At 42.9% G+C, this 13,009-nt stretch overlaps 1 protein-coding gene across 1 annotated transcript in view; it reads left to right on the forward strand.

Moving 5' to 3' along the window:
- LOC138521155 (zinc finger protein 684-like) overlaps positions 1–13,009 on the forward strand; it is a 227,747-nt gene that overhangs the window by 13,990 nt on the left and 200,748 nt on the right. Inside the window, exon 2 of the mRNA XM_069633734.1 lies at positions 11,545–11,671. Within this exon, the coding sequence (XP_069489835.1) occupies positions 11,545–11,671 (127 nt within the window). The remainder of the gene's footprint in view (positions 1–11,544; positions 11,672–13,009) is intronic.

Genomic DNA, 13,009 nt, shown 5'->3' on the forward strand with positions numbered 1-13,009 from the left:
GATGGAGAACTCATCCTTCCAGACCCTAAGGTGAGACTTCACGGGGAATCGTGGAAGGGTATTGTGGAGGGCTGGAAGGGAGTGGGAGGCTTGAGCATTATTCCATCAGTAGGTAATACTCCCTTTTTACGCACAGGGGAATATTCCTGCGAGCCAGAAAAGACCAGAGTAGAGGGGCCCTTCCAGTCCATCTTCAGAGTCCTGCGCTTCACCACTGAAGAAGCATCAGCTCTCGAAGCCAGACCTGCGCCTCCGTGGGAATCAGGTGAGCGTGACACATTCTCTCACAAGATGTTTATCGGAGGCGCAATACATGCATAGACCAGTATGGATTCATCGCATCCTTTCCTGAGGGGTAATGGGTCCATGAAAGGCTCCTAGTTGCATAGGTTCTGGGTCCGGGGTAGAAGGAACAATAGACTCTACTCTAGGGGCATGTTCCGTGATGGTCTCTTGGATACTTGCCTTAGACTTCCTCTTCTCTGCTCTTCATTCTTGGATTCGGAAATCTATCTGTAAGGATACATCCATAAGAGCCTAGAAGGAGCTTGGGCGGGCCATCCTAGCAAGCTCATCTTTTATTTCTTCGTTCAGCCCCCTTCGGAAGAGTGTAAAACTAGCTTCTGGAGACCAGTCTGCTTCTTTCACAAGTTGTTTGAAACGAGTAACATAGGTGAGCATATCCTGGGACCCTTGTTGAAACTCGAGTAGTCTCTCTTGAGCACTATACACCTGCTCTGGGCGATCAAACATTTCCTTAAGGGCTCTCACAAAGCCATCATAGTCATCCAGGAGAGCGTTGCTTGTATTGACTAGGGGGGTTGCCCAAGTCAATGCATTTCCAGTGAGGTGTGAGATCATAAAACCCACCTTTGCTCTAGGAGTGGAGAAGTAGTAGGGCTTGAAAGTGAAGTGAACTAAACGTGAATCAAGGAAGGCGCGGATAGTCTTGGCAGAACCGTCATATTTGTCCACTATTCCACCCAATATTACATTTTCTTTGGTTGCGGAATCACGTGATAGAACTAGCTGCTTTAATGCTGCGTTCTCTGCCTTGAGGTTCTGTACCTCCGTTGTTAATTCCTGCATGCCTCGCATGAGGTCTTGAACGGCGGCTTCCATCTCTGAATCTGTATCGTTTTTAAGGCGTCTCAATCTGTCACAACTCTCTCCCCTTCTCACATGTTTCTGTTGTGTACTTGCGACCTTCTGGGATTTCTTCTTCTTTACGGTCCGGGATTTGTATAGACCCGAATGCCGATCTTCGGCGTCCAGCGTGAGAGTAGCGGTTCAGTTTCCGGGAGCGTTCCAAAAGTCCAGGGTAATTCCAGGAAGTAATTAAGGTACGCTTGGAGGCACGGAGGACCATGAATCGAGCGCGGAAGGTTTTCCAGGAGATTGGGGAGGAAAGGGAACAGGACGGAATTCAAGGGACTGGGAACAAGGAATCAAGCGAGAGCCCCGATCGAACTCCAGCTAAGCACGACCGACTACTAGCGTTGAGACGCGCAGAGCCGCGGAGCGTGTCTCTTTTGTAGGATGAGCAGTGTGGAACGCACAGACTGATCCGGAGCATTCTGTTCCGGGCGGCCATGTTGGAAGGATAACTGCATGCAATCCCCTGCGAGTCAGGGACCAGAAGGTCCAGAAAGGACGTAGACGACGGGTCATGACAATATACTCCTATGTCAGATTTGTGGGGGTCCTGCTTGTCGGGAGTGGATGAGATAGGTTGTATGGATGTTGTTTTTCTTTCATTAACTCACAATATAGCGCCCCATCCCCCACCACCTCCCTATGCATTGCCTGCTGCGCAGCAATAGAGGCTTCTAGCTGGGTGTTCAGATTCCAAACCTCTGGACCACCTTTCCCTCCCGATGCATCTGATCTCCCCACATCACTAGTGCATGCCACACTCACTCCCCGTCTTACCTGGAGGTGTGATCTTGCCCTGGGAGGACTGGTCACCATAAGCATTTTGTAGTTGATTAGGCTGGCTAGTTGATTAGGCTGGTTTTGCTAGCGCTAGCCGCACCCCAGGCGAACTCCACTTGCCTCCACTTCTCCCCTGGCAAACACCCAAGGTTTAAAGCACTCAAAAAAGAGTGTGGCCGATTTTGAACTTGCTCTGCTGTGTTCTTCACGCCCCGCCTTCATTATCACAGCCAGCTATGACAGCTATGAGACGAGATGTGAGCAAGAGTGGGTATTCTAATACTCTGTTATCAGATAGCTGATAGCTGTCCTTCACCGCTCGCCACACAGCGCCGAACAGCCGCTATCCGACTTACCCCTCTGCTGGTTCTTTCTCCGCTAGTGGGTCAAACAGCTCTGTGTGAACCTCACCTCACCATCAAGCCTCTGGGGCCTGGGGAGCCGTGGACCGAGCAGGATACAAGCACTGCAATCGCCGCACCACGGTGCACGGTACAATGGAACGCTCAGCAACGGCTTTCCTCTCAGCTCCACTCCTGTCGTCTGGGATCAGAGGAAAGCACCTCTCCACGTAGAAAAAAAACATATCAAGCAGCACCTCACTGCTCACTCTCGAAAGTCTCAAGGAGGCCGTTTCCGATAGCATGGTCACATTCAAGGACAAGTCTGTGTCAGTGAAGGCACAAATCTATCTTACAGAGAAAAAGCTTAACGACTTTCGTTTGGGAGGACAAATCAAACCTTAAAATGTAATTGGATCCAGGGGGTGAAGAACAGGTCATTAACTCATAAGTTCCAAGTCCAGACGTCTGCATACAGGAATGGCATCCTAGCCTACATGGCGCGCCCCACCTTTCAGTGCCGGCACTGCTGCATGAGATATAGCGATACTTCCTAGTCACAGGCTATAAAGTAGTGTGGAATAGTCAAAGATCATGCCTTAAATCGCAAATCGAGGATTTCGGTCTGATTTGGCAGCTGTTCCATATTAAATGCCTAGGCATACAGTTCGCAAATAATCACAGGAGACATTAAATTTAAACATTAAAGAAGTTCACAACAAGGTTAATACACTTGTAAATAGTGATTCATTCTCTCTCACTCTCTCTCTCTGTCTCTCTCTTTCTCATATGGTGGGGTCGGCTGGAAACGATCAAGATGGGAAACTCTCCAGTGAACCTTTATAGTTTAACCATGCTCCCGCTGAACTGGGCCCATCCTTCTTTATTATGTTAAAAAAAAGCAGCTTCCTGTGGAAAGGGGAGCGACTCAGGATTGCAGTCAGCAGGCTCTTCCTTCATCATTTCATCTGGCCTTCCATAAAACAAATCTGCAGTATCTCTACTCCTTTTTCATATACAGCAGGGATTGCCAGTATGACCAAGGGTTTCGGGGAGATGTGCTATAAGGCATGATGTTTGATACTCTTGTTCACAGCCGTAAAATATTATTACGAACTCATCAAGAATTAATCTTGCAGTATGGTGGAATAAGTTGCCTTCACCCACTGGATAGAAGCATTGCTAAGGTCCACGTCTGCAGGCCCAATACTCCCTCGCAATGGAACTTATTTGAAACTTTTAAAACACTAAATGATAGAATACATGGCCCAGTTAGGGAACCACGAGTATTGCCCCTGTGTGGGTCCTAAATGATGTATAAAAACAAGTCCTTGTAGGAGTACGAGGGGCCTGTGCTTGTGGTCTCAGGATTGATGGCTTTCTTTTCCTAGTAGCTTGAGCTGTAATTGGTTAGCTGCTGACAGCAGTGAAATTAATTTAACACCATTTTTAAAGGTAATGTTGTGCCCGGCCAGTTTATGTATTCAATAATTAACTGACTGTAAATGGTGAGGCTATAGATGTTTTTGAGGCTATTGATTCTGCATCTCTTAACACAAGCCATCCTGATATCCACCCACTGCATCCTTTTCAGTTGCATTTCTGTTTCTGTCCTTTGGGTCTACCTCTATCTTCTATAGTCCCTCTTGCTCCCACCAGAGGAACACTGGTATCTGCTTCTCAATTAGTACAATAAACCGTCAGGAATAGGAAGTAGCCCTCAGGACTTGATGTGGCGTACCCGATAGCTATTATAATTGCTCCAGTTGGGTGGTAATAGGGTTTGATAAGGGGCTGACCACCGTGGTGTTGTCTATGTTGTGAATATCGTCTAATGGGGATTGAAGGTCTTAATAATAGTTTCCCTCTGTTCTGTATTGATGTATAGGGCAATAAAATGTGATAATATTAATAATATACACATTAAATCCCCTCAAAGCAGAAACACACGTATCTGAAAATCAGTACCTCACAAAAACATATAACTTACTAGCATCTTAATACTACATTTCACACCAAACAACTAACATTCACATGTGAAGTAGAAACACATGTATAAAGCATCAGTATAAAAATAAACAGAAAATGCGATTAACATATGAAAACCTTCATGCATTAACAATAATACAAAAAAGATAGTGATTCACGGTTCCAACAGTGACAGTTTTATGTTATGTCTATGATTTAAGAGTTTGTTCAATTTTAACATTGGCCCTCCCAACGCCCATAGATTTGATCTTTTTATAGCTAGAAACCTTTACTGTTTTTTTAACAAAGCTGCATGCGTGCATGTCCGATTGACCAGTTCCTTCAATTTTTGCAGAGACTCAAATTTATTTTCCCCCAATGAAAGTCAATGGGGGAAAACGCTTCCACATTCTGGTGCGAATTCTCCCACTTAACTGATTTAAAATATTGGTGAGTGGGTGTAGGGTCAGTTTTTTCGGCGAGGGTGGTTCTGTCTGTCTATGTATGTGATCACTGGCATGAGATTTCACCTGATCTGGTCTCTAGGATGTGGATTCAGGTCTGGTCTCTGTAGTCTGGTCTTCAGGGTCAGGCCTGCTCACTGGTCCCTTGGGTTCTATTCTCAGCTCGTCTGGGGTCTGCTCTCTGAGGGACTGGTCTCTGGGATATGGCCTCCAGGGATCTTTGGTCTCTTGGGTGTTGAGTATAGCACCAGGGCAGCAGATCTGGTCCCTAGGATTTGGCTTCTGATCAGGTCTCTGGAGTTCTGATGGCCTGGCATCTGATCTCTGGGTTCTGGTCTCAAGGGGTCCCTGGCAGTTCGGTATGATCACTAGGGTTCGGGTCTGGTCTCTGGAGACTTAACTCTAATCTCTGAACTGTTTACTTGGGTCTGGTATATGTCCTGGTCTCTGGGGTCCGGTCTAGTTTCTGGGGCCCATCTCTTCTCTGTGGTTTGGTCTAGTCTCTGGGGCTCGTCTCTTCTCTGTGGTTTGGTCTAGTCTCTGGCGGTGTGGTCTCTGGGGTCTGGTCTAATCTCAGGGGGTCAGGTCACAAGAGGTCTGCTCTCTCTGAGACTGTTCTCTAGGATCTGGGGTTTTCATCTAGTCCCCCAGGTAGCATGCAAAGAAGGATGACCTGAATTTGGGATTCCGGAACTAATACAATATGTCGGGTTTCTCCTCTTTGATCCGCAATCAGACAATGCCCTAGTGGATTGAATGCAAAGGTGTATCAAACAGGTGAACCTCTTTAGCTTTCTATCGTGTCAAATGTATGCCCAAACAAACTGTGCAAGTGTGGAATCTAGATACATATTTTGTTTTCAGTATTTCACGATTGTCTGTTGCAATTTTCAAAATGTTGGTGTCAAACACCTGATCCTAATAAGGGTTATGGAGTTGGATTGCTGCTTCCTTAAATGCTAAGAAGCAGAGTTAACGTTCGGAGTTAAAGAAAGAAGAAGTAAAATAATTTGGCTGCTCGAATACCCGAGGGTTTGAGCACTTGGTATGGAGATCTTGGAAACTGTTGCTACCGCTTGATATTATATGTTTACAGGAGATATGGATGAAAGAACCGCCCATTGTTGAGGGATATGAAGTAGCCTTTAATCCTGCAATAACCCAAAGTAAAGGACGACCGATGGCCGGATTGATCACCCTGATCAAAAGGCAAAGTGGACTTGAAATCCTGAAGTCAAGCAATCCATCTCCCTATATGCAGGTGATTAAGGTTGGTCTGAGAGCTCATCACGGGACTGACACACCAACAATTAACATCATAAATGTCTACTGGCAGCATAAAATACTGTGCAAAACTGAATTCATCGAACACCTAAGTAAATTGTTGGACAATTATAACATCTGCGGAAGTGAATGCCTGTATTGTCCTATGTGGTGATTTTAACATAGACTTGCTATCTGAAATTAAGTGTCAAAAAGGAAAAACATTGAACGATAAGTTACGCACAGTCGTCCTTGAAGAGTTAGATGTCAGAAGCATGGACGTCCTTAACGGAAACATGATCAGTGACATTCCCCCCGAAGGCAACGTGGGAACGTGATGACCAAAGCTCCACTATTGATTGCATAATCACATCCAAAAACATGACATCTAAAGTCTGTGATCTGAAAATTATTAAAACAGCTCAAAGCAATCATAATCGGTGGTTTATAATGTCGTTTGAATATAAAAGAGCTATACCACAAGTTCGATGGGATCAAACAGTGGAAGTGGAACCTGGAAAGAATCGGCTAAGACTAAAGACCCAGAATATCATTAGTCTGACGGAAGTATTAATACATCAACACACTACAGATGGGATTAATAGCCTAGAATACAGTGGTTTACTAGAACTATATAGAACTGACAACTCCCAAAACCAAAAAACTACTGTAAGGAAACATGTGTATGATCAAAACGTTGTTGACAAAAAGAGAGAGATGAGAAAGAGGCTGAGAGAAATGGAGAAATCTCGCCTGGATAGAAATGAAAAGATCGCTGGGAAAAAGAAGGTGAAAATTAAATATGAAAATTGGCTAAAATGGCACAGAATGTCCATGGAACAAAATGATGCCGAACGAATGATGATCTGCCAGGCACAAAGAAACTCTAGAGATTTTTGGGCAACAATAAATGAAATCGAATGCCCTCAGAACTCTAGTATCTGCAATGTGGTAACCGAAGAAAAATGGATCAAACATTATAGTGGGTTATTTCAAGAACAGTATCCTTGTGAAAATCAAGATGAAGTAACAGTAGAACCATGGAATATAGTTATCACTAGAGAAGAGATTTACAATAACATCAAGAGACTTAGCTCTTCTCGAGCACCAGGGCCAGATGGGCTGACGAACGCTATATAAAAAAATCCAGAAGAATGGGCAGACTTTTGTAACCAGCTCTTTAAGATCATAATAAACAACAGGAAAGTTCCAAAAACATGGAAATGTGCCATAATTGTCCCAATCTATAAAAAAGGGTCAAGACTTCAACCGGAAAATTACAGACCCATAGCGCTACTGGATGTAGTGGGGAAAATCTTCACGACTCAACTGTTATCCCAATTAACAACATGGATTAAGCAAGCTAGAGTAGCCGACATAAGACAAACAGGTTTTGTCAAAGGAGTAGGCTGCAGCCTAAATTGTAATACTAATACAGAATGCCTTGAAAATGGAAGCAATTAGAAAGAAACAGCCTATATACATCGCCTTCATTGACTTGGCCCATGCCTTTGATGATGTGGACCGGGAGCTTTTATGGTCTAAAATGACGTATGAAGGCTGTCCTGCAAGTTTAATTGCTGCCATTAAAGCATTATCTTGCGAGACATCGGTACAAATTCGGCTTGACATAAAAGGACATGTAACTGCACCCATACGAACATCTCGTGGAGTTAAACAAGGGTGCCCCCTAGGAGCGACGCTCTTCAACGTCTTCATAGCAGCTGCAAGAAGATCTGTTGAGAAAGTGAAGTCCTTTCCACCGAAAATTAACGGCACCCATGTTAACGCATAGATATACATAGATAACATTGTGCTACTTGACATGACCCCAATCGGCCTTCAAAGAAAAATCAATGCTCTGGAAAAATATATTCATGAAAACAGACTTGAGATAAATGTAAAGAAATCAGAGATTCTGGTGCTCAAAAACCTCCAAGGAGCCAAAAAAACACAAAGTCCGAAAGCTACATCTGGACATTGGGAAAGGAGACTCTAAGTGTGGCTAAAGAAGTAAAATACCTGGGAATCACATTAAATTCAAGTATTACCGATGAACAGATGGTAAAATAATTAGCATCTAAATGCAATCAGATGGCTGCACAAGCGTACAGGTTACACAAAAAGTATGGTAAATTCTCGATGCTACCTGTCATTCGCTTCTCTAGGAGTACAATCATCCCAGTATTGACATATGGAGCAGAGACGATGTTTGGCTGCAATTATGAGATATGGACAAGATGTGAGCATGTTTTATGGAGGAGGATCCCAAAACTACCAAAAGGTTTTCCCACAGCTTGCACAAGGTGTGAGGTCAGTTTACCATCAATGACCGCTGTAGTGATATGGAATGCTTTAGCGCTTTACAGAAAGGCGATTGGAGGTGACAACATACCACAATTTCAAATATTAAATAATGACAAGGACACTGAGGCTGAAAGCCTACAAAATCAATAGAAACATGGTTGCGAGAACATTCTGAGCCAGCTGAATACAGATAAAAAATGGTTAATATGTAATCCAAATGCAGTAAAAAAAGAAACTTTACGAGCAAGATTGGATCGAAACAAGTGAAAAGAGAATCCAACATACCAGAATGAGCAATCCACTGGTGGAAGCTAAACAATTACATGTCACTCCAGAATACATGGTCAAGTTTCCATGTAAGAAAATAAGAATTTTAAATTAACATTTTAGAGTAACATTTTTAAAGTTTAGACTGAATAATTTCGACACACGAGATGTTGGATATGGTATGAAGGATGTGGGTAAACAAACTAATGCCACATGCACGTTATGCAATCTTGAAGATGAATATCTGAAGCACCTGGTTCTGTTTTGCCCTAAAAAGAGAGATGAAAGAACTAGATACTTGGGCTTCGAACTTGTCAAATATCCAGACTGTTGTGCTGAACATTGGTGGCAGATATTGCATGAAGGCATTAACAACAAACTAATATTTGCATTATCATTCTTTTTAGATAAGATAACACAGAGCCTCATGAATGATAATGAGTAAGAGACATGAATGGCAATTGATGATGATGTCCTTTATTTTGTAACATATAATGTTTTAACCATATATAAATGACTAAAACTGTTAAGATCGTACAAGGGAACGTATTGAACATATCAAACAGTTTGTAAAAGAGAAATTCTTCTTTTAAAGGTTTGTAATAAACTAATTTAAAAAATAAGGGCTATGGCCATGCCGAAAATCTCAGCAATCAAAACGAAAGTGAGTTGAATCCTGAAGTGTTGTTTCTTTGAGCCTATCGAGTACTACCCAATGCAAGAAACCTCTGCTTTTACAACATTATGAAACCAAATTTGGCATGAGCGTTCAGTTGTGGCCAGATCAGTTTGCCTAATTTGGTGATCTTTGATGAATGAGGTCAAACGTTAAAAGGCAAACAAATTACTAGATTACCCATGAAGTGCCATGTGACCTTAACTGTACTGCCACTATCTTGGAAGTGTAATGCACACAAACATACATGTTTTAAGCCATGTGCACACACATCTTTCGGGATTTGGAATGTGTTCACACATTCTCGATGGAATTGTGTTGCTCACTATACTCCTTCACATTTTCATGCAGCGCTACATGCTGGATTACTTTTGCTTCTAAGTGCAGTAATAATTGCTGATATTATTACCCACTTTAATGATACTCAATGTATTGACCTCTGAAGAATGAAGGGATAAATCGGTCATGCTGTGATTAGGTCTACAAAGTGCAGGCTGTCTCATGGTGGAGATGAACACTTAACTTATTTCGAAGCATATATTCCCAGGGTACATGGTTTAAAAAATAATAATCATGTTAAAAGCCCTATCTTGGTGTCTGCTAGAATAATACATAGCTTTAAGCAGATTACTTTACAGACATCCATCCCCATTTCGTTAGTTTTATGGGAAATACGCATTGTGAAAGTTTGATTCTTCTGGGAAATAAGCATTGTGAAAGTTTGATTCTACTAGAAAAGAAGGATTCCTGTTGTGGGGGACAGAGATATGGGTCCTCGTTGCCGAGTGGTTCCTGCTGGGCGGGATGGTCGATGTGGTGAGTATGCAGAAAATATTCACGGATAAAGACAGAGATCCGTTTTTCTGCCAGGGAAGCCTCTGCCTGTCTGACACTTTTCGCTGCCGTGATGGCAGTTGAGGACCGCTTGTCGGAGTCCTGCCAAGCGATGAGGTCAGTAACGAGTCTCGATCTTCGACTTTTCTTATCAGGAACTGCAAACCTGATTTGTTTGCCTGTAACATAGTTTGTGTGTTTAATAACTACCCACACATTCTAGTAACTATAAGAACAGAGAAGATCTGAACTGATTTATCAGATGTATATCCAGATGGGAGCCTTGTGTGCCCATGGTGCTAGAATGCATTGTCCATGGGCGGTGTTATGTGAGTTGGTTGTAAAGGTGTGGAGTTCTGTTGTTTGACTGGAGGGAGGGATATTACATAGCTGAGTGTCAGTGGCTTAATTGGTCTCTATATAGATTGAATGGAAGAACATTAGAGAGTTTAGTGCAGAGGCTCTCATGGCAACTTGGAGCATCCATTCAATATGGCAAAGAACAATACATAAGAGTGCCTAATTCGCCCCTGGATATCACGCTGCAAAATATCAGGGAACCTCTCACCAAGTCTAGAACTCTGGAGAATACAGCAGCACATTATTACTCTGGGGCGACAGGTAAATATAGTAGGTAACAATTAAGCCGAAGAGTCCAATGACAATGTAAGAGCAAACAAACAGAATTCAGCTGTCGGTTCAAGTCAGGCAAATGTCTAGTAATAACCTTTCTTATTGCTACTGGTTTTGTAACATTGTGGGCAGTGGAGGAGTTTCTCCACCCTGTTGGATAATGTATGTCCACCTATGTCTTTGGGGATTCGTAGTCTGTCATTCATGTTCAGGATTAGTCTGGCACCAGCACACAGCAGCATGCCTGCCACAATTAATAACATCAGTGTAAAGAGCAAGCATTTGTCTTTTGGAATAACCACCACCATCTCCTCCACCTTTTGTGGGACGGTCTGAGCTGCGTAGATGGAACCTCATGTATCACCTGATAACTCTGACCACCTGTCCTTTTCCAAAGTCACTGTCTATGCATACAATAGGTCACATTTCACCCTATTGACAGAGCACAGGCTAAGGTATGTGGGTCAAGAGGAAGAGGGGCTGGGAGAGAGAGAATCGGGGGATGCTCATGTTACTAATCAAGATATGAAAAGCCTTATTCATCCTCCAATACGGCAAAGGATCAAGACTGTTGTGATAAAAAGTGATACAGTGTTGTGTCATGTGTAATGTAATGTTACGGGGAGCCGCAGTGTGCACCTCTGCTACCGCATAGTAGCTAGGTGCTCAGGCAGACCCAGGAATAGGAGTGTGAGTTAGATTAATGGGGCGAGATGGACAATGCAAGGTCGCTTTGCTGTTGTGTTGAAGTGTACCGGACAGACAGAAGTACCCCGGTCCTACACCATCTTGCTGAATCTGTCTTGCAATAGACCTATTCTTTATACACAATGTTGGGTACTCTTTTGTGTTGCAGGCACCAGTTTGCTTCAGTGATGTTGCTGCCTGTTTCTCTGAGGAGGAGTGGAAGCTTTTACATGAATGGCAGAATGAACTTTACAGCAACGTGATGAAGGAGGTTCATCAAGCCTTGACTTCTCTCGGTAAAATGCCAGCAAATACATACTTTCTAAAATATATGGCATACCTAACTCAATTTGAATGAATCTCTACGATCCTACCCGAAGGCACTATAGCGCTCACAGCGTTGTCTACATTACTGCACGCTACATTTTTGATGCATACATTGGTTTTTAAAACCGTGTTTGTTAAAAACATTTCATTTAAACCCATTTTATTTGATGATGTTGTCATTAGTTTGAATGCAACCGCACCTTTTTTGTACCCGACAAAAACATGAGCGTATAAACATGTTTGTTCCGCAAGTCTTACTCTGCATGTCTGTGCTCCATGCCTTGAAGCACAGAGACAAGTGGGACACAGAAATGAAAGATCCAGACCTGCAGCTTTTTGTTCAGTACTGTTCTGTCCTTGCTCTGGTACTACATTATTCCTTGCTTTTGCTGCATGTTAGTCTGCCTGCCACCAATTGACTGTATCTACGCATTCTCAACTAAATGTGTGCTGAAACAACATGGTCTTCCACACTGGTATGATGAGATTGGGGACTTGCCACATTGAGACAGAAAAAAAAATGTCTTTGTTTTAGAGCATTTCCAGAATTATAACTGTTTGATTTCTTCAAAGGCACTTGCAAGCAAACACAGCCCACCACTTCCCTCTGAGCGTTCCAGCTTCTTAACAAAATACAACACTGTTTGTGCATCCATACGAAATCAGGCATTTTCCATGTATGGATTACATGTTTGTTCTCCCCAAACGATGTGCTGCTTTGTCGTTGATGGGATTCCCCTCAAAGCCCTGAGGTCAAGCGCGACCTGCGCAGCAATTATGTGAGGGGTTGAGTGACCTATACCCAGGATCTTCTTACCTGAATAGAGCAAAAACCAAACGGAACACATTTTCTCCCAATTAATGTCAACGTGAATAGAGCAAAAACCAAAGGGAAATGCATCTTCTCCCAATTAATGGCAACCGCCATAATTCATTGAGATGCTTGGGGTGAAATGGATGGAGTTGGATGAGGTAGGCTTTGTGTACAACTAAAACCAGAGGTTGGGTACCAGATAGAAATGGCCCACTGTACCTAAACGACTAATGCCCTGCAGGAGTGCAGGGATGAGTAGTGACAAAAGCGCCTACTCTGTCCCATATTACTGCTAACCCAAAAGTGATCTCAATCATAAAAGTGAAACGGATACTATCTGAATGGTATGGCTCCTTCACCTTTTAAGGGTTCATAAGAAATGTGACTTAGCGCAAAAACATCCAATACCAACAATAGTACTGTAGTACCAGAATAAGGAAATGTCAAATCAAGGTTACATAATAATACAAAACTTAAATTAACCTAAAAATAC

This window comes from Ambystoma mexicanum, chromosome 13, assembly GCF_040938575.1.
Source record: "Ambystoma mexicanum isolate Mex_15411 chromosome 13, UKY_AmexF1_1, whole genome shotgun sequence".
Lineage (NCBI taxonomy): Eukaryota > Metazoa > Chordata > Amphibia > Caudata > Ambystomatidae > Ambystoma > Ambystoma mexicanum.